At 41.4% G+C, this 23,012-nt stretch overlaps 1 protein-coding gene across 2 annotated transcripts in view; it reads left to right on the top strand.

Annotated features, from left to right (window-relative positions):
- LOC115629839 (cyclin-dependent kinase 1) overlaps positions 1 to 22,256 on the top strand; it is an 81,138-nt gene extending 58,882 nt beyond the window's left edge. For both annotated transcript variants that reach the window (XM_030526420.1, XM_030526419.1), the window contains one exon: positions 21,913 to 22,256. In XM_030526420.1, the coding sequence (XP_030382280.1) occupies positions 21,913 to 22,156 (244 nt within the window). In that variant the 3' untranslated portion in view covers positions 22,157 to 22,256. The remainder of the gene's footprint in view (positions 1 to 21,912) is intronic.
- The last annotated feature ends 756 nt before the right edge of the window (positions 22,257 to 23,012 follow it).

Raw genomic sequence — 23,012 nt, 5'->3', positions numbered from 1 at the left:
CAGCTGTTGTTGATGTTGCTGCTTTGGTTGACTGCAAACATGCTCACACAGACACGAATAGACGCGCATAGACATTCATGCACTCACATAGACGCAATTCCTTTGTATAAGTGCAATTATACACCCTTTACGTGAGTTCGAATACCGAGAGAGGTAAAATCGATCAACATTTTTTGTTTTTCAAATATTCTTATTTTTTTTTATTTCTTTAAATATTCTAAACATGCATATGTACAAAGTCTGGACATCCGATGCTAGCTTGTTTTACTTGTTTTTAACTTTCGTTTGACTCACAACTTTAGACTTAACTCAACAAATTGTGATGTTCGAAAAATGTAATATTCTATTTGGACCAATGGGGCATCTCTATTTTGCAGTTTTTTGTGTGAATGCTGGTGGTTTAAGTATACGTTTAGTAATTTGCTAATTTAATAATATTTACATAGGATGTTTTTGATGGCGATTGTTCAGAAAAACTATAAGTTTTATATTCAAATGATTATTTTTATTTGGAAAAATGTCTTTGTTAGTGTCTTTAATCGAAACTCCTGGAAAAACAAACAAGATTAGAAACCTCCCAAAAGCGCACACTGTGTTACTGTTGAGTTATAAACCCTTAACGTGAGTTTGAATACCAAAGGAGGTCAATCAAATCGTTTTTATTTATTTTTTAATTTTTTAAATCCATAATTATTATACACATATGTACATTTCTTATACCTGCATTACGTTTTTATACCCTGCACCCAAAGGGTGAAAGGGTATACTAGTTTTGTGGAAATGTATGTAACAGGCAGAAGGAGCCGTGGACCCCACAAAGTATATATATCCTTGATCAAGGTGGCAAGCCGAGTCGATATAGCGATGTCTGTCTGTATGAACGCAAGGATCTCAGCAAGAAAAAGAGCTAGAATAATCAAACTTCGTATTCAGGTTCTCCTGAGTTAAAGAAAGGACGAGCATGTGCTTTTTTCTTAGCCCTTATCCTTGCTACAATAAAAAAAATATTAATTGCCAATCGTATAGGTGACTAGATGAGGTCTGGATCGAGCAGTTAAGGTGCAATTGGTTAACAAAGCACCATCGCTGCATGCAGTTCAGATCCTCCTGCAAACGAGTGTAAAAGAGAGGATCGTTGTAAGATCGGATGAGCTTTACATCATCAGTAAACATTAATATGTGAGAATGCGACAAGATAGATGGGACGTCGTTTATAAAGAGAGTAAATCATAATCGGCCATGATGACTACCTTGAGGTACACCAGAACTAACATGAACAGACAGGTTGAGAGATATCCGATCTTTAGTACTCTCTGAATCCTATTAATAAGATAAGATGAAATCCAAACCAAAAAAGTAGTTGGAAACCCAATACGACCAAGCTTCAACAGAACGACACCCTGTGACGGTTGCCAGGGCGTCGTTACACTCTCCCTTTCTTCGGAGGGGCCGGCTGCCTGCGGGTCCGCTGGTACGCCGCTGTGGCAGCGGAATTCCTGCCTACCGCTGTGCTACCCATCCCATGCGTTGGTTTTGTGCAGCAGTCAGCTGGGGCTCTGACGGCCAACGCTGCCACCTGTTGACCATGTGTTGTGGGGCTGCAGCTGCTGTCCACGTGTTGTCGTGCATTGTAATTTTGGGTTTTGCAATTCAAGGTTTGGTAATTTCTTGAAATCTTGCAATTATTCCCGTGAAATTTCCGCTGCTTCGCCCGGGCGTGGGCTGGTGAGTAGGCGGTCCTTCTGGCCATGCCTGTAATTAACTTTGAGACAAGTATACTTTTAGTTGTTCTCACCTGGGCAAAACTCCTCCGCACTGGCGCAGTGTCGGGATACTGATGTGCATCGGCAGCTGTGGTTTTGAGGTCAGGCACGTGGGCGGTTCTACCCCGTCCTCCTGCTACTGGCCGTAGCCGTACAATGACTGGAGATATGAACTCTTCACTGTGTATGGCCCGTCATAGCGGGGACCCTGCTCTGCTGCACCTTGCTCTGCAGCATTGGACAAATGGTTCTGTTTGAACAGAAATTCTCGGGATGCTCCAGCATGCCAGCCGTTGGCACCTCCGGTTCGGCGTGGACCTTACCGGCCACCTCTCGTTGTTGTCGTGGCAATGCATCGGCTGCCCTCGCAGCCTGATCTTCTGTCAGATGGACCGCTGCTGGAGCCCCAGTTGACTCTGTTGCCACCAACGCCGCATGTCGTGCTCTTCGGCGGCTCCTACGCCCCCTTCGCCGTCGTCGCTCACTCACACCTCATAGCTTCAGCCTCTGGCCACCAATGGTTAACGTGCCGTGGGCCTGATTGACGTAGCCTAGACCCAACGTGAGCTCATCCTCGCAGCCCGGCAGTGTCAGAAGTGGCACTGCGACGCGACTCTTTCCCATCGTCACTGTCGCCATCGGCTCTTCGCACTCGCGGGCTCGCTCATTGTGTGGCGAACACCTAAGGTGGCAGCATTCGTTCAGCGGTACTCCAAGTCTACCGCAGTCCCAGCAGTGAAGTAGCAGGCGATTCGGGCAGCTTCCTGCGTCATGCCCCGCCATTCCGCATCGCCTGCAGGACAGTCCTTGGCGAGCCAGTGGGCTTTGCAACTCAGGACCTGCAGCTGTTACCTGCGGGTTACCTGTTTATCGCAGGCCGGCTATTTTTGTAGATGAGCCTCAGCTGCTCTTCTCCAAACATGTCTGCGTCAAGCATGAGGCCCAGCATCGCTTGCACCAGTGCTGCGGTTGTCTCCGACTCGCCTTGGAAGCGTCGTCGAGCGTACTGTCGGCACTGCTCCACTTAGGGGCCAGCTGGGTACGCTTCCAGCAGTTCCGCGCGGAAGTCGGCCCACGTCTGGGTCGGGTTTCGCCTCGTGCGGTCCCACGTCAGTGCCGCGCCCTCCAGGATGTTTGGAAACATTGGTACCAAGTTATCTAATGGTTCCCCGCTCACGTCTGCTTTCTCCTTCCATCCTGCGCAAGAATGCTCCTGGATCCCCCCTGCTGTCGAAATGTACGCCCCATTGTGCCACCTCCGTGCTCAAAGCCTTCCGCTCCGCTTGTGACATTAGCGGGTGGGTCACCGTCGGTGTGGCGCAGGTCGCGCGTGGTGTCGGTGGCATGTCTGCTGCGTGGTGTAGGACGTGCTTAACCTCACGGGGTCCCTGCTCGGTCGTCACTTTCAACGCTGAACCCCGAAATAACGCTTGGAAACCGCTGGGTTGTTGCGTTTCACTATAACATAACTCTTTATTCCTGCGCCGCCTCACGTGGCAAATAAAACACAATTTCGATGCGCTATGACCCTTCGACTTCGTGGCTGTACTTCGACTCAACTTAACTCAATTTTACATTCATTCTTATTACTATTATTTCTTACGCCGTCCTCACCGTCCTCTAGTAACGACACCCTGTGACGGTCGCCAGGGCGTCGTTACAGTTTAATATATTTTGATAGAGAATCTATAAAATTTAACTAATGTAAACAAATTTTACATCAATTTATAACACATTTCGAAATTCAAATGTAAAGTCAAACAACTGCAAACGTTCCGTTTTCTGTTTTTTTTTCTGTGGCACGTTTTGTTTCGATTACTGTTTCTAATGAGAGAAATTATGCTTTGATACTTGCTCTTTTACACTACAGTCGAGCAAGCCCGACAGTAAAATACCCTGTACTCTCCACAAAAAAGGGAAATAAAAAACATTATTTAAAATAAACAAGAAACGAATGGTAAAGTTGAAATACTCTGTACATATGCTTAGAATAAATATAGAAATTAAAAAAATTAAGAAAATTAAAAAAAAAAAAAAAAAATTTTAACAATTTTACCTCTCGGTATTCGAACTCACGTAAATGGTGTATAAGTGCACATTGAGTCTATGTGAGTGTATGTATGAAAATTATAAAAAAAATTTTTAACAATTTTACCTCTCTCGGTATTCGAACTCACGTAACAGACAGACAGACAGACATAGATCGACTCGTCTTGTCATGCTGATCAAGAATATATATATATTATGGGGTCTGTCACGCCTCCTTCTGCTTGTTACGAGCAGAGCATGGGCAACTCGCGCAAACCTAATATACTCTTGTACATTTCATGTACTGAGTATAAAAAATGAGAAAACAATAAATACAAATTATTCAATACACATATGTATACAAAAGTAGGCACATGTTCATGTACAGTTTCAACAGCATACATTTACATCAGAGTCGTGTCTATGTGTGTTTATACGGGTGTATGTATGGATCACAAAGTTGAACCAAAGCAGCAAAAACAACAACAGCTGCGGGCAGAGCTACAAGCAGAGCACGGGCAGCGATTTTATTTATGGCTATAGCTTTCTTCATAATTGACCTATCATGATGAAACTTGTCATACAGACACATAATCACTAACGGGATGTAGTTTGAAATTCCAAGAATTACGAGAGTTATGGAAAAAAACACGAATTTCGGGAGAGTGGGGATGTATCAGAATAAAAAAAGTAAACTTGGCCTCCCTAGGGATCAGAGGAACCTAGATACCATGTTTGGTCACTCTAGCTCTTGTACTTTCTGAGGTTTTTGCGCTCATACGGATAGACGGACGGACGGATAGGCGGACATGGATATATCGACTCGGCTTGTCATCCTGATCAATAATATATATACTTTGTGGGGTCTGCCACGCCTCTTTCTGGGTGTTACATATATTCGCACTAAACTAGTATACCATTTTACCCTTTGGTTACAGGGTGTCCCGACTTTGAAATACTCTGTACATATGTTTAGAATAATTATAGAAACTAAAAAAATTAAGTAAATTTAAAAATTTTGATGGATTTTACCTCTCTCGGTATTCGAACTCACGTAAATACGGTGTAATTGCAAATATACAAAGCAATTACGTCTATGTGAGTGTATGTCTGTCTATGCGCATCTCTTCGTGTCTGTGTGAGCATGTTTGCAGTCAACCAAAGCACCAGCATCAACAACAGCTGTACATTTCATGTACAGAGTATAAAAATTTCATTAATTAATAAAATCATATAGAAAACAAGTAAAAAAACTAAAGTCGGGTGTCCCGACTTTGAAATACTCTGTACATATGTTTACAATAATCTATATATATAAAACAGTTTGTCCTGACTGACTGATTGGTGATCAACGCACAGCCCAAACGGTAAAGGCTAGGAAGCTGAAATTTGGACTCAAGTATCCTTTCATAGTCTAGGTCCCCACTAAGAAGGGATTTTGGAAAACTCGAGCTCCAAAGGGGGGAAAACAGGCTCCAACGTTTGTATGAAAAATCTACAGTTTTCATCTGATTAACTTTAAACTTAGTTTGTATACTCTCAGAACAATTCCAAGAAAAACTGTATACTTGGTTTTTTATACCCTGTACCCGTAGGGTAAAAAGGGTATATTAGGTTTGTGCAAAGTATGTAACATACAGAAGGAAGCATCTCCGACCCCATAAAGTATATATATTCTTGATCAGCATGACGAGAGAAATCGATCTAGACATGTCCGTCCGTCTGTCCGTCCGTCTGGATGAACGCAAGGATCTCAGAAACTATAAAAGCGGGAATAACCAAAGTTGGCATCCAGATTCTCCTAGGTCCGAGTAAGGACGAGTTTATTTTATTTTTTGGAATTCTCCCCCTTCCCCCGCTACAGAATTTCGTCAATAGCGTCCACATTTCAAATGCTACCTAAACCAAACTTTGCACACATAATTTATATATAATTGTCTATTGTTGTTTAAATTTCGTCAATAGCGTCCACATTTCAAATGCTACCTAAACCAAACTTTGCACACATAATTTATATATAATTGTCTATTGTTGTTTAAAATTTTATTCAATTCGGTTAATTCTAAGAAAAGTTATTAGCAAAACAAATTTTCGCCAGTACAACCCCCACAAACTGCAGCAACAAGTTCACTCTTCTTCTTCCTCTTTTTGCTGCTGCTATGGGCGCATATAACTCAGTGACGCAAGTTTACCTGGGTACAGGGTATTACACTGTCGGGCTTGCTCGACTGTAGCGTTCTCTCTTGTTGATATTTTTTTTTTTTGGGCCTAAACTATGGTTTTAGAGTTTTCCTGTAAAAAAAATGTTTGGGCACAAAAGCAAACCGCGTCAACAGCCCACAGCCCATACGGTAAAAGCTAGGTTGCTGAAATTTGGGCTCAAGTATCCTATCATGGTGTAGATGAGCACTAAGAAGGGATTTTGGAAAATTCGAGCTCCAAAGGGGGGAAAATTAGCTCCAAAGTTTGTTTGAAAAATCCGCATTTTTCAACCGATCGACTTAAAACTTAGTTTCTAAAATCAATTAAAGAATACAAAGAAAACTGCATACTAGGTTTTTTTAATTTTTTGTTGGAGCTTGAATTATTGGGGTTTTCTTGGGGCACAAAAGGAAACTATTGTATTGTATTTGGTATTGCACTGTTGGTGTGTAGGTGCTGTTTGATGCGATTCAGGAGCAGTTTTTCGAATATCTTCGATAGGCACGGCAGGAGACTGATACGTCTATATGATGATGGCTGAGACCATTTTCATTTCAAATCCCTTATCTTTAAGTCCATCTTTTATCTCGCTGACTGGAACTGTTGGCTCGATTCCTTTGATAACCACTTGTAATCCTTGCTGCTTTTAAGTTGGTAGGTGTAGTAATTCATCTTTTCATCGTCGAGGTATATGACCAGTTATCGATAGATATTTTCGTCATGGACTTGTATTTTAGTTTCATTTATGCTACCCCTTTTTATAGACGTAACATAGAATTTGTTTTCGCCAATTTTGGTAGTGAGTTGTTTAACTAATTCTTTGCAATTTGCCTGACGCACATAAATAGGTGGTGGCTTTAGTTGCTTGGCCTTAGCTGTTTCTGCGTTGTCTTCTACAGGTAAACTGAGAATCGCGAATCTATTATTTTGCAGCGCCTCAGATGGCACAGTGTTTTTAGCTGTTTTTGTTATTTTGGACGCGTTGTTTTTCTTACTCGCTTGTGGGCTTAGTTTTCATTTAATTTGCACATAGCGATCGAGCCCAGTCTGTTTAAACGCTCCGTTAGCGCTTTGCGTAATTTTCGCTTGGGAGAGGGGGAGGTCGCAGTAAGTTGACAATACTGGGCGCTGAGAGACGGTTGTTGTTGTAGTTGTCGTTGTCGAAGACACAGTTGTAACCAAGGACATTGTACTGGTCGTTGCTGTTATCAGCAATTCATATTTGCACTCCATGACCCACTTTGCAATGTGCTCGGTTAGCATATTATCGCAGGAGATAGAGAGCGTTCTCTTTCCGAATTAGCTTGCAGTAATGCAGTTGTTGTTGGTTCCGTTACATCAGGTGCGCGTATAGAAAAGTACACGTTGTTACGAAGTGACGAAAGTCGACGTTCGTCTTGTTGTTGTTGCTGCCGTGCACGATTCCGGCGAATTTCTGTGTGTTGTTTTTATAGAGATATAACTTAGCCAAAGTGCTCGTCTATTCTGAAGTGAAAACTAACTTTCTGCAACTTTCTACGAAAAAGTAATATTGCCAAATTAAAGTTAAATATGTATATTAACTTATGGTAATTGTTTGTAGTTGAATTCTGCAATGCAACGTTAATCAATATTTGGATTGATAACAATTGAAATGCTGCCGTTGTTTCGAAGTGGATATTTGAGCAACTGAAGAAATATACCATGGCCCGGAGGAAAAAGATGAATATAACAATAGAATTGAAAGCTTTGATATTTACATATCAAGGAATTTGCAAAAATGTGGTAGAAATATACGCACTTTTTAGCAGAAGCATTTTAAATGGAATTTAAACATCATGATTTTGAAGTGGGATATTAACCTATACCGTATCCTATAACCAAGACTGTAAAACGCATCTTTGCATGCTACGGCAGTTTTAGCCAAAATACTTTGGTGTTTCGAAATACCCTGCTTACTTAAGCCAAATCGAGTAAAGAAACTTATATATCTTTGAAGCCAGTACGTAACGGCATTTTTTCTCAAAAGTCCATTGATTAAAATCGAAAAGTCGGTCTTGCGATCTCAGCTACAACAAAGTAAAAGAAGCAAAAATCAACTACCAACCTCTACAATTTACTGTCACCGATATTGCCACACAAGTCACTTTTAAAACCTTTTATATCACACTGATATCCGCGTAATTCTATTATAGGAAGACGTATTTAATAATACAAGTGTAAAACAAAGTATATATATTCTTGATCAGCATGACAAGACGAGTCAATCTAGCCCTATCTGCCTGCCTGTCCGTCGGTCCGTCCGTATGAACACTTGTGTGTGCACTGTGTGTACGCTATACGAGTTTGTTTTATTTTTTGATTTAGAAGAGGAGGAAACTGTAACTCATGCTTCCTCCCAAATTTATCGGCACTATCCGGAAAGAAGCCGATGGACATTTTCAAATTCATCCATTTTCATCCATCCATCTGGATGGAGTTAACTCATGCGAATTACACGCAGCTAACCACGGGAGAATGGTAAGTGACAAAGTCCACGCGGTATCCCAATGGGGCAATTTGTAGGGCCTAAGTGAGCCAGGGTTCCTAACCCTGGCTACCGCTTGTACCTACCCTAACTTACCTTTTGCGAATATGATGAAAATGTAAATTTTGGAATTCCATCTTCCATCAAATCTTAATCTAATATAGTTATTTAATTATTGCTGGGTGGGAGTCTCCGGAGTCGTGTATGGCTAGCATAGTTAAATTCAGCGCAAGTCTATTCGGATGGTCCCGAAGCTTTAGCTGGTACTTTGCTCTCACCTTGGAGATTTCATCATTAACAGATCCCACAGTTTACATGTATGCGCCACTTTGCTAGCCATCTTTCTATGGTCCTGTAGCTGTTGTTGGGCACTTGGAGCGACTTAGGGTGGCAGTATCATCAGCAAATGTCGAAATTGTTGTATGACTGTTTGTCGGTATATCTGCTGTGTATATGATATACAGTGTTGGTCCACGCTTCCTTGGGGTACACAAGCTTCAATTGGATTGGTATTTAGAGAGGAAATCTTTGCATCTAAATGCCAAACTTATTTGCTGCAGGTATAACTCCAGTATTTTATGGATTTTCTGTGGATTTATATTTTGATTTTGTGAATTAAGCCATGCAGCCAAACTCGGCCGAAGGCTTGGGCGAAATTTGTCATATACATCCAGTTTGTGGTTATCTGTCTGTATCCAAGTTCCAAGTTTTATCATAATAGGTCAATTCAAAAGAAAGTTATAGCCATAAATAAAGTCGGTGCCCAAGCGCTGCTCGCAGCTGTTGTTGATGTTGCTGCTTTGGTTGACTGCAAACATGCTCACACAGACACGAATAGACGCGCATAGACATTCATACACTCACATAGACGCAATTCCTTTGTATATGTATAATCATAAGCTTTTTTATGATTCCAAATATGCGAAATTATGTTGGCGAAATAATTGCAAAATAAGCGAAAACGAAATTGTTCAATTTAAAAGAGGTGCACAAATGTTTATTTTGCATAAGTAGCGATCGCCGAGATTTACAAAGTTTATACTGGTAGACGGAAAGCTAAGCTTCTCCGTACCAGATGCGATAACGAAAAACGAACTTGACTTGCAGAGTTAGCGACAATAACTAGTACATATGTGGCGGCTGCGCAGCAGCCTATGCAAATTTATGGCAAGCAACAAAAGGAAACGTTAAGTGCTCGGCTTGCTATGCAAAGCAAGTGACAAGAAAACGATCACTTTGCATTGAGTTATTTACGTTACTTATTAACTATGATGTGCTGCTGGTTTTGGCTGTTTTTGGCCGGATGACCAAACATACTCCCCCTGTTGAAGAACCAGGGTCTTCAACAACATCTTGTTTCGGCAGCGGGCATAATTTGCGAACGGCTCGCCGAATGGTTCCAGTGGAAGTCCTCAATTCTGCAACTCTCGACACGCCATCTGCGCCGCTGATGAGGCTGACCGCCCTTGCTAATGGCCATTTGAGGGGCGGCAAATTCTCGTCCTTGACCAGAACGACATCATCAATGGAGAGTCCAGGCTGCGACACTCGCCATTTTGAGCGCTGTTGAAGAAGCGTCAAGTATTCTTCACGCCAGCGAGCCCAAAATATCTGCTGGTAGTACGTCACGCGCTGCCATCGATCCAGCCGATTGAAATTGAGCTTCGTCAGATCAGGCTCAACGTACGTTGACAGCGGAGCAGCACCAAGAAAATGAGCTGGAGTCAAGACATCGAGATCTGCTGGATGTTCTGAAAGGGATAACAATGGGCGAGAATTAATAATTGCCCCGATATGGCATACAAGCGTGCGCAGTTCATCAAATTCGAGCAGCGATAGTCCAACGGATCTGTAGAAATGATGCTTGGCAGTCTTTACAGCCGCTTCCCATAGACCACCAAAGTGAGGCGAGCGCGGCGGAATGAAACGCCAATCAATACAGTCAGCAAGGCAAAATTCTTGCACAGCCTGCAGGTGCTCGCTGGATTCAAAAAGTCGCTTTAGCTCAGCCATCTCGTTCCGTGCGCCAACGAAATTTGTAGCGTTGTCAGACCAGATCCTCGTAGGTCGACAGTGCGTCAAAATAAAGCGTTTAAGTGCACTTAAGAATGCTCCGGTGGTTAAATCCTTCACCAACTCCAAATGCACAGCTTTGGTGGCGAAGCAAATGAAAATGCAAATATAGCATTTTATTGGTGCCTTATTGCGGACCTCGCCTTTGTAGAAAAACGGCCCACAAAAATCCACACCAGTGACCATAAAGGTATGTGAAGCATCAACTCGATCCTTTGGCAGGTCAGCCATAACATGCTCCACAAGACGAGGCTTGGCTCGAAAACAAATGGTGCATTTGCTGACTACGCTGCACACTGTTTTCCGACCGCCAATTGGCCAATACTGAAACCGAATTGAGGCCAGCAATGCACGAGGTCCAGAATGCAGATTACGGACATGGTAGTGCATAATGACTGAACGCGTGACTGGATGACGCCTTGGAAGTATAATTGGATGCTGGGCTTCAAAGTCGAGCGCAGAGTTACTTAGACGGCCACCAACGCGCATCAATCCAGAGCTGTCGAGAAACGGAGATAAAGAAAGACAGGAGCTAGACGATTTCAAAGTGTGTCCGGCCTGCAAGGTCTTGTATTCGTCCCGAAGCGTAGACATTTGAATTGAGCGCATCAACAGCAGTGTACCATGACGGATGCAGTCCACCGATAGCCCAGGAATTCGTACACGGTGCAGGAACTTGTATACATATGCAAACACGCGCTGCAGCTTTCCAAATGTGTTAACATATTTGCATTGCTGTGCAATGTCTTCGCACAGTGTGGTGCTTACAAACACTTTAGAGCGCTGCTCAGGAAGCGACGAGACGGAATTGCAAGACTCTGGCCAAGAAGATTTATCTTTCGTCAGAAATGCGGGACCATGTAGCCACAAGTTGGACTGGACTAATTCGCTGGGCAAAGCTCCACGTGAAAGTATGTCCGCAGGATTCAAATCGGTTGGAATATATCGCCATTCCATGCCAGAGGTCAACTCTTGAATAGTTGCGATGCGATTGGAAACGAAAATTTGAAACCTGGATGGCTCGCTGCGAATCCAAGATAGCGCTACTGCAAAATCAGACCAACAATAAAACTTGCAGTCGAATAACTCCATACGAGATATTTCGTTTATGAGTTGTGCCAGCAAAACGGCTCCGCACAACTCTAGTCGGGGCACGGTCAACGATTTGAGCGGCGCCACACGAGATCTGGAACACAGCAGCTCCGCACGAGATTGGCCTTGCGTGGTCGAAATGATGTAGACGCATGCTCCATAGGCATTTATGCTGGCATCACTAAAACCATGCACTTCAATGGAAACACCAGCAGAAAGTGCAAGCCTTGGAAATTTCAGCTGCTTTGTGCGCTCAAAATCTGCAATAAGATTATGCCAAGATGTTGTCAATGATGCTGAAAGGCTTTCATCCCAAACAAGCCTTTCTCTCCAAAGCGCCTGCAGGAATATCTTAGCCTTTGCGATTACTGGTCCAATAAGGCCAAGCGGATCATAGAATCTGGCAATAGTTGACAAAACAGTGCGCTTGCAAATTCGACCAGATGTCAATGCTGGCAGAAACGTGAAAATGAATAAATCCGTCGCAGGATCCCACGACAGTCCTAGAGTTTTTGTTATGTCGCTGCCATCATCAAACTTAACTAGAGTTTCTTTGTCTTCTTCCGGAACTTGTTTGAGCACATCAGGATTGCTGGAGCACCACTTCCTTAGCTTGAAATTAGCCTTGGCAAGTAGCCCTGTGGTTTGTCTCATAATTTCTATGACTTCGTTTGTAGAAGCACCACCAGTGATTAAATCATCAACATAAAAATCGCGGCGCAAGATATCGGAGCCAATAGGAAATAGCTCATGCTCATCTTCAGCCAGCTGATGCATAGTGCGAACGGAGAGAAACGAGGCAGGCTTTGTACCGTAAGTGACGGTATCAAGACGGAAAACTTGAATAGGCTTTTGAGGCGAGTCACGCCATAGAATGCATTGAAAATAGCTATCCGGATTTGATACTCGCACGCAGCGGTACATCTTGCAGATGTCTCCTGTTAAAGCGATAGGAAACGTGCGAAATCGAAGAAGCGTGTTTGCGAGCTTTGACTGAATGGAAGGACCAGCCATTAGGATGTCATTTAAAGAATGACCAGAGGATGTGGATGCGGAACCGTCAAACACGACTCTCAACTTTGTCGTTGTGCTGTCCTCCTTCAGAACGCAATGGTGCGGCAGGAAATACTTGCACAAATTTAGCGAAACTGGCGATACAAGCGACATATGACCCAACTCTAAATACTCCTTAATGAATGCAGAGTACTGTGCTTTGAGAAGTGGATTGCGTTCTAACTTTCGCTCCAAGTTTATGAACCGACAATAGGCTTGCGTATAGGAATCGCCAAGCAGATCTGTGCTGAGCTTTACAGGCAATCGGACGGAATACTCGCCAGTACGCAGGCGCCTGTAATTAGCCTTGAAATGCTCCTCGCAGTCGAACTCTTCTTTGGTGAGTTTTACAGCCGGATCGACACCACTTTCGAGTTCCTAAAAAGAGCGAACCATCTGCTCGATTCGTGTATTGCAATCCTGTGTAGACGGAGACTTGGATGCAACCAAAGCAGATTTCTGACGCTGCGAGCCACCTCCAGTAACTATCCAGCCCAAACGAGTCTTTTGCAGAAGTGGCAGGTCATCAGCCAGTTTAATCTGACCTACGCACAACAACTCGTAGAATAAATTGGCACCGATAAGCATATCAATTTGCTGTGGCTTGAAGAACGCCGGATCAGCTAAGCGGACATTGCTTGGTATATCCCAATGAGATATGTCAACCGTGAAATTTGGTTGGTTCTCAGTAATGGAAGGAGCGACCAAAGCAGTAATATTTGCGGAATAGTCAGTGACCAATGATTGCAAACATAAGTGCACAGTGCAACCATCAGACTTGAAACTGACGTCACCAAGACCAGACACAGAGGCCGACGACTTGGTCTTTCGAAGTTGGAGCCGGTGAGCGAATCGCGAAGTTATTATGTGCAACTGTGATCCGGAATCGAGCAGTGCACGGCAGGGTACCCAAGTCCCGGCGCGATTTTGAATGCTGATGACAGCGGTGGCCAAGAGCACAACATCTGAGCCGAGATTTTGGGCAGGCAATGAAGCAAGCGATGATGGCGAAACAGCTGCGAGAGCGCTACGTGGCAGTAACAATGAAGACGGCCGCGAGTGTAAGTCAGAAGCGGACGATTGCTCAGGCATCAAATTTACGGCAGCTGAATTATTAAAATGCAATAAACTGTGATGTTTGGCACCACAGGTTCTGCACGATCTAGAATTGCAAGTTCTCATTCTGTGTCCCTTTCTAAGACAATTTATACACAGAGAGAGGCGTTTCGCTTCCTTTAAACGAAGTACAGGCGACAAATTACCAAAAAGTGGGCAACTGTATATTTCGTGTGCATTTATGTCACAAAACAGACAACCATTCGCGGATGGGTTAGTGGCGACAAACGAGCGTTTGGTGTTAGTGTTTTTGTTCTTTCCCACCTGATAATTCGACGAATATGATGCCATTGCATGCTCGATGTTTTCCAATTTTTGGCACCTGCTATCCAAGAACGTCGCAAATTGCTCCCACGACGGTATAACGTTTAATGGGGCGGCTTCCTCCCACTTTGCCTGCGTCGCAGCATCCACCTTGCCCAAAATTGTCTGAACGACGATGCTGCCAGCTACATCTTGCATATTGCCCAAACTCAACAGTGCACGCATATTTGCGTTGACTTTGTCGGACAACTCTCGCAGCTTGCTTGTAGTTTCAGCCTTTTTAATGCCCAAAATCTCGGAGATGTGTGCCTGGAAAATAAGACGCTTATTGTTAAAACGCTTGTCGAGTAGGTCTAACGCCACTGAATAATTTGCACCACTTATCTCAAGCGCACGAATCGTGTCCAACGCAGATCCTCTTAAGCTTGACCTCAAATGCTGCAACTTTTCCACATCGGAGAGATCTGGATCCTTGGCGATCACTGATGTGAACATCGAAGCGAAATCTGCATATTCAGTATATCCACCACTGAATGTAGGCAACTTAAGCTCAGGCAAACGAGACCGATTTATCACAATGGTAGACTGATCATCTTGCCGAAGCGTCGAACACGGCGGCGCGCCAGATTGCATCCTTTGTATTGCATTTAGCAGGCGGCCCTCCAAGCAGACCACCAGCTCAGCAAAGTTGCAGCGCAAACTGCTGCCAATCTCGTCAAAGTCCAGCTCCTCTAATTTGTCATGCACCAAATTAAAAGAGGCCTGAATACTTTGCAGCATTTCCACACGTTTTCGCAGCTCACTTTCTGAAATATTGTCAATTTCACAATCATTTATTTTATTTTGAATAGAAAGCGCCCACGCATATAATGATTGCGCCTTGCGCTTATAAAACTCAACACTATTGCTCGTAGCCTGCACTGCATTGCCCACAGCTGTTGACGTCGAAGCTGTTGGCGCAAGCGTCGCTGCATCAGCTACGTCAGCAGCAGCTGATGCGACAGCTTGGAAGGCGCGCATTTGACCGTCGCTCTCAGACATTATGAACGCGAGAGAGAACCGAAAACCGAAAATAGCAGAGATAAATGACGCGCGCGAATAACTGTTTTATCTGCTGATGTTCGTTGCCCTCAAAAACGTCGCTTCACACGGCTGCTTATTGGCGGTACAGTAGGCACTATGAACTTATACTTTTGCACTTATGTACTTGAATATTTTTTGTGTACAATGAACTCAATTATGTACGCTTTGTTTTTTAACGCGATTAAGCAAGGTTTTGTGGAATTATTAATCACGTCGGGGTCACCAAAATGTATAATCATAAGCTTTTTTATGATTCCAAATATGCGAAATTATGTTGGCGAAATAATTGCAAAATAAGCGAAAACGAAATTGTTCAATTTAAAAGAGGTGCACAAATGTTTATTTTGCATAAGTAGCGATCGCCGAGATTTACAAAGTTTATGCTGGTAGACGGAAAGCTAAGCTTCTCCGTACCAGATGCGATAACGAAAAACGAACTTGACTTGCAGAGTTAGCGACAATAACTAGTACATATGTGGCGGCTGCGCAGCAGCCTATGCAAATTTATGGCAAGCAACAAAAGGAAACGTTAAGTGCTCGGCTTGCTATGCAAAGCAAGTGACAAGAAAACGATCACTTTGCATTGAGTTATTTACGTTACTTATTAACTATGATGTGCTGCTGGTTTTGGCTGTTTTTGGCCGGATGACCAAACAGTATAAGTGCAATTATACACCCTTTACGTGAGTTCGAATACCGAGAGAGGTAAAATCGATCAACATTTTTTGTTTTTCAAATATTCTTATTTTTTTTAATTTCTTTAAATATTCTAAACATGCATATGTACAAAGTCTGGACATCCGATGCTAGCTTGTTTTACTTGTTTTTAACTTTCGTTTGACTCACAACTTTAGACTTAACTCAACAAATTGTGATGTTCGAAAAATGTAATATTCTATTTGGACCAATGGGGCATCTCTATTTTGCAGTTTTTTGTGTGAATGCTGGTGGTTTAAGTATACGTTTAGTAATTTGCTAATTTAATAATATTTACATAGGATGTTTTTGATGGCGATTGTTCAGAAAAACTAAAAGTTTTATATTCAAATGATTATTTTTATTTGGAAAAATGTCTTTGTTAGTGTCTTTAATCGAAACTCCTGGAAAAACAAACAAGATTAGAAACCTCCCAAAAGCGCACACTGTGTTACTGTTGAGTTATAAACCCTTAACGTGAGTTTGAATACCAAAGGAGGTCAATCAAATCGTTTTTATTTTTTTTTTTTAATTTTTTAAATCCATAGTTATTATACACATATGTACATTTCTTATACCTGCATTACGTTCTTATACCCTGCACCCAAAGGGTGAAAGGGTATACTAGTTTTGTAGAAATGTATGTAACAGGCAGAAGGAGCCGTGGACCCCACAAAGTATATATATCCTTGATCAAGGTGGCAAGCCGAGTCGATATAGCGATGTCTGTCTGTATGAACGCAAGGATCTCAGCAAGAAAAAGAGCTAGAACTTGGTATTCAGGTTCTTTTGTGCTTTTTTCTTAGCCCTTATCCTTGCTACAATAAAAGAAATATTAATTGCCAATCGTATAGGTGACTAGATGAGGTCTGGATCGAGCAGTTAAGGTGCAATTGGTTAACAAAGCACCATCGCTGCTTGCAGTTCAGATCCTCCTGCAAACGAGTGTAAAAGAGAGGATCGTTGTAAGATCGGATGAGCTTTACATCATCAGTAAACATTAATATGTGAGAATGCGACAAGATAGATGGGACGTCGTTTATAAAGAGAGTAAATCATAATCGGCCATGATGACTACCTTGAGGTACACCAGAACTAACATGAACAGACAGGTTGAGAGATATCCGATCTTTAGTACTCTCTGAATCCTATTAATAAGATAAGATGAAATCCAAACCAAAAAAGTAGTTGGAAACCCAATACGACCAAGCTTCAACAGAACGACACCCTGTGACGGTTGCCAGGGCGTCGTTACACTCTCCCTTTCTTCGGAGGGGCCGGCTGCTTGCGGGTCCGCTGGTACGCCGCTGTGGCAGCGGAATTCCTGCCTACCGCTGTGCTACCCATCCCATGCGTTGGTTTTGTGCAGCAGTCAGCTGGGGCTCTGACGGCCAACGCTGCCACCTGTTGACCATGTGTTGTGGGGCTGCAGCTGCTGTCCACGTGTTGTCGTGCATTGTAATTTTGGGTGGGTCACCGCCGGTGTGGCGCGGGTCGCGCGTGGTGTCGGTGGCATGTCTGCTGCGTGGTCTAGGACGTGCTTAACCTCACTTTATTCATATTACATTCATTCTTATTACTATTATTTCTTACGCCGTCCTCACCGTCCTCTAGTAACGACACCCTGTGACGGTCGCCAGGGCGTCGTTACAGTTTAATATATTTTGATAGAGAATCTATAAAATTTAACTAATGTAAACAAATTTTACATCAATTTATAACACATTTCGAAATTCAAATGTAAAGTCAAACAACTGCAAACGTTCCGTTTTCTGTTTTTTTTTCTGTGGCACGTTTTGTTTCGATTACTGTTTCTAATGAGAGAAATTATGCTTTGATACTTGCTCTTTTACACTACAGTCGAGCAAGCCCGACCTGTACTCTGCACAAAAAAGGGAAATAAAAAACATTATTTAAAATAAACAAGAAACGAATGCTAAAGTTGAAATACTCTGTACATATGCTTAGAATAAATATAGAAATTAAAAAAATTAAGAAAGTCCATCTTTATCTCGCTGACTGGAACTGTTGGCTCAATTCCTTTGATAACCACTTGTAATCCTTGCTGCTTTTAAGTTGGTAGGTGTAGTAATTCATCTTTTCATCGTCGAGGTATTTGACCAGTTATCGATAGATATTTTCGTCATGGACTTGTATTTTAGTTTCATTTATGCTACCCCTTTTTATAGACGTAACATAGAATTTGTTTTCGCCAATTTTGGTAGTGAGTTGTTTAACTAATTCTTTGCAATTTGCCTGACGCACATAAATAGGTGGTGGCTTTAGTTGCTTGGCCTTAGCTGTTTCTGCGTTGTCTTCTACAGGTAAACTGAGAATCGCGAATCTATTATTTTGCAGCGCCTCAGATGGCACAGTGTTTTTAGCTGTTTTTGTTATTTTGGACGCGTTGTTTTTCTTACTCGCTTGTGGGCTTAGTTTTCATTTAATTTGCACATAGCGATCGAGCCCAGTCTGTTTAAACGCTCCGTTAGCGCTTTGCGTAATTTTCGCTTGGGAGAGGGGGAGGTCGCAGTAAGTTGACAATACCGGGCGCTTAGAGACGGTTGTTGTTGTAGTTGTCGTTGTCGAAGACACAGTTGTAAGCTAGGGCATTGTACTGGTCGTTGTTGTTATCAGCAATTCATTGGTAAGACAGTAGGGGTCTGGAGCAGGGCACTGGGCACTCCATGACCTACTTTGCAATGTGTTCGGTTAGCATATTAACGCAGGGGATAGAGAGCGTTCTCTTTCCGAATTACCGTTACATCGGGTGCGCGTATAGAAAAGTACGCGTTGTTACGAAGTGACGAAAGTCGACGTTCGTCTTGTTGTTGCTGCCGAGCACGATTCTGGTTCATTTTTTCTTTTTTCACAGAGCTTATGTTCTTACTCGTTGACATTACGTTATTTTTTTCTCAAAATTTAGTTCGTTTTTCTTAGCTCTAGCAGGTCTTGACCGTCTTTTCTGGGCTAAGTAAAATGTGCTTATAATTAAAAGTTTATTTACTATATGATATTCTTCTTTCGACGCTCTAAAGTTTTTTAAAGAGTTCATTTTCCAAAAAGCAAATATAGTACAATAAGTACTATGTATGGTTGTACGTACATACATACATATGTACATATGTATCTTCGTTACGCACCGGGCGGACTGCCAGTCCTGACTTAACTGTGTGTTTTCGCAGCACGTTGTACGCACGGTCGAGTTATCCCCGAAAAGTCCGACGCGGGACATTTAATTTTGATTTATAAATCGGGACGTCCCGCTAAAATTATCCGCCTATATATGTACATACATTCATACATACAGGGTGCGCCATCTTTTATGTCGGTATGTAAACATTGAATATCTTTGAAAAAAAACAACCGATTTTCAAGTATGAGATATTTTTATTTAATTTGGTTCTGTACAATTTCTTGAACTGAGGTTTTCAACACTGGTCTACTCAAGTCAATCGGTTCACTAATGACAAAGTTATTCAATATTTACATAACGACATAAAATATGGCGCACCCTGTATATAAGTATGTATTAAATTTTTAATTTCAACACTAATTTGTGTCTTCAATTCCAAATATGATTGTTGTGAATGTAAAAGGTGTTTTCTGCTTTTGTAAATCGCTTGAATACACTCACAAAATAGGCTTAACGGTAAATGACTCTTAGATTTGTTCAGAATACATTTGTAGCGTTGTTAGCTAACACTAAAACGGTAAGTCGCTGTAAATATGCGGTCAGCTGAGATGCTAGAGATGGGCATGTGTCGGATGTGCAAGAGCATCAAAACTATACATTTGTAGCGTTGTTAGCTAACACTAAAACGGTAAGTCGCTGTAAATATGCGATCAGCTGAGATGCTAGAGATGGGCATGTGTCGGATGCTCTATGTGCTAGAGTAACTGTAAACCTTTGGCATTTTGCCTTTGAAATTAACAGGCGTAAATGATCAAAACGAAAGAAGAAGCGTGAGCCAATGACTTTCAGTTGTTGTTGTTTTTGGGTTTAAAAATTTGATTTAAAACCATAGAACATTATTTATTACAATCAAACAACAGTGCTCGATTGTCTAATGTATACATAGATACATACGAATGTAGATACATGCTATATATGTACGTACACAGGCATATATACTTACATATGTATGTACATATGCATGCATTTTTCTCTTTACTTTTTCAACCGCACGTAGAGAACCGCACACAAAGACACGAACTGTTGCTTGTTCTGTGTGTGAGTGTGTGTATATGATGTCCCCAACTATTTGATATTTGCGTTCTTTGTAATTTGTTGTTGCTGCATAAAGTTACTAATGAAAACCCTAATGCCAAATGTAAGTAAGAAAAATTACTTTTAAAAATGTTAAATAATTTTTAATTGATTAACATTTCTTGCTCTGTCAGTGCAAGACGAATGAACATACATACAAACATAGATGTTTACATGTGCATGGATGTGTACATATGTATGTGTATACATTCACACATTAGTGTCTCACATTTTGATTTGGCTATTTCAAGCGTTTGCACGCAACTACACGAACAGCTGCTTGTATGTGTGTGTGTGTGTGCATATGTATAGTTAGTTGTCCCCAACTGTTTGATAGTTTGTATTGTTTGTTCTGCCTGCATTTGTAAAATTCATATTTTGAACGCAAAGTTGTAGATTTAGTTACGTAGATTACCGTCCCCAAATTTGAAAACGATCGGAAAAAATTTGTAACACGAACTTTTCATTTGAAAAGGTGAATAAATATTAAAACCTCAATAATTCAAGCTCCATCACAAATTTCGAGTAGGCAGTTTTGTTTGTATTCTTTTATAGATTATAAAAATCAAATTTAAAGTTGATCGGTGCAGAAATGCAGATTTTTCATACAAACGTTGGAGCCTGTTTTCCCCCCTTTGGAGCTCGAATTTTCCAAAATCCCTTCTTAGTGGGCACCTACACTATGAAAAGATACTTGAGTCCAAATTTCAGCTTTCTAGCTTTGGGCCGCTTGGGCTGTACGTTGATTACCAATCAGTCAGGACAAACTGTTTTATATATATAGACATTTACACGGGTCACACGAGCATAGGTGCCCATGCATACCCTGAGCGTTTTTTCGCGAATTAATTTGGTTAATTTGGCGTTAAATGCACTATACTTTTAAAACACGACGGAGCGAAATAATAAATACGTCCGACCTCTACGACGTTCAATTTGAATTCTATGACACATATAAACTTGATAATCAGGAGGAGGTGGAATATATGAGAAAGTGATAAATACAGCGTATGAAGGTAGAGTTACTTTAACAGCAATAAATTATACTTCAGCAGTCATATTTACATATACTAGTTCTTATCGAACCACAACGATTTGGGCGATCACACGTGTAAATGGTATTTGACAGAATTTCATAATCAGAAACAGTGTTATTCAACCATGTTTCTGAAAATGAGATAATGTCAGATTCACACGGTATGCTGTGTTTAAATAAGTTTTTAAGCTTAGATAAAAACTCTACCATTTTGGTAATGTAGAGTAAGCAAACTGAACTTTAACATGGCTTAGATTTGTGGGGCATTATTGGTGGAAGGTTGTGAACCGGGAATGAAACAGGAACTTGGTGCCTCTATCTCTTATAGTCTCTGAGATCCACTTGTTCAGAGGGGCAGACAGATTCGTCTTGTCATGCTGATCAAGAATATACATATTTTGTGGGGTCAGCAACGCCTCCTTCTGCTATTACATTTTTCAGCTCCCGCAAGTATTATATACTCTTGTACATTTCAGGTACGTTACAGGCAAATGTAAACTCGAAAAAAAATAAGGTTTGGGAGCGCACGAAAATCACGCCTAACTCTTTCATCAAAACTTTTTGTTTTGATCATATATGTATGTGCATAAATCATTATTCTTTCTGGCTTTTAAAAAAATGTACCCTTTTACTTTTTGAGAGCATAAGAAATTATATGTTTTTAAAAAATATATATAAATAAACAACTTTTATAAAAAATCTAACAATATATTTAACTTATCGATTTCAGAATTTTAAAAACTCCCACAGAAGACATTTGGCCAGGTGTAACATCACTGCCGGATTATAAGAACACATTTCCGTGTTGGTCAACAAATCAATTAACCAATCAACTTAAAAACCTTGATGATGACGGCGTAGACTTAATTCAACGCATGCTCATATATGATCCAGTGCATCGTATTTCGGCCAAAGAAATTTTAGAGCATCCGTACTTTAACGGCTTTCAAGCAGAACTTGTGACATCGGAGTAGTTTATCAAGAGTAACATTTTGTGGCACCATTTATCGCCACACTTTATAAAAAAGTCATTGTAAAAGCCAGAAATAAAATACGGGCTTGGTTGCCATCAGACATCGTTGAGACTATGATTATAAATGTAAATACTAAAGGGGGTAAAAAATCTACCATATGTATTCATTTGTATATACTTTACCTAAAAGATAGAAGAGGTGTTAAAAAGAGGTTTGTAAAAACTTGAATATGTGCACAGAGTATCATTTTTACAATCTGTACATGAAATCTACAAGAGTAGGTTTGCGGGAAGTGAAAAATGTAACAAGCAGAAGAAGGCATGTCAAACTCCACCAACCGCACGGCCGTTCCGCATACAAAGCGATTCGACCTAGCCCGGTGTGTCTGTATGAAGACCTAGATCTCAGAGACTAGAGCTAGACACACAAAAATTTTGCACGAATATGCCCTATGTGTGTACGCTGCTCAAGTTTGTTTTATTTATTTTTTGTAAATTTTTATAATTATGCACAAAGCATTTCAATGTCGGTGCGCTCGACTTTATCCAACCATGTTATCCCGATTTTCCTAATACTGAAAAAGTGTACCTCTTGATACTATCGATTTTTCGTAACGCCGTTCGTATAGTCACGTATATATCTGAGACTATAAGAGCTAGAGACATAAATTTGTGGTCCAATGTGCCTTACATGAGTACGCAAGATCAGTGTATTTCAAAATTTTCGTCCTTTCCACTCCCCCACTGTTAGTGATTTTTCTGAAATTCTTCGAATTTGGCAAATTTATCCCTAGAAAGACACTTAAGAGTGTGTACTCGTTTAGAATTTCATAATGATATGTGAAAAATGTAAAGAT

The sequence above is a fragment of the Scaptodrosophila lebanonensis genome, unplaced genomic scaffold (genome assembly GCF_003285725.1).
Source record: "Scaptodrosophila lebanonensis strain 11010-0011.00,11010-0021.00 unplaced genomic scaffold, SlebRS2 tig00000166-arrow-arrow-pilon, whole genome shotgun sequence".
Taxonomy (NCBI): domain Eukaryota; kingdom Metazoa; phylum Arthropoda; class Insecta; order Diptera; family Drosophilidae; genus Scaptodrosophila; species Scaptodrosophila lebanonensis.
The sequence above is the reverse complement of the archived record's forward strand: the minus strand, read 5'-3'. Positions and strand labels throughout refer to the sequence as shown.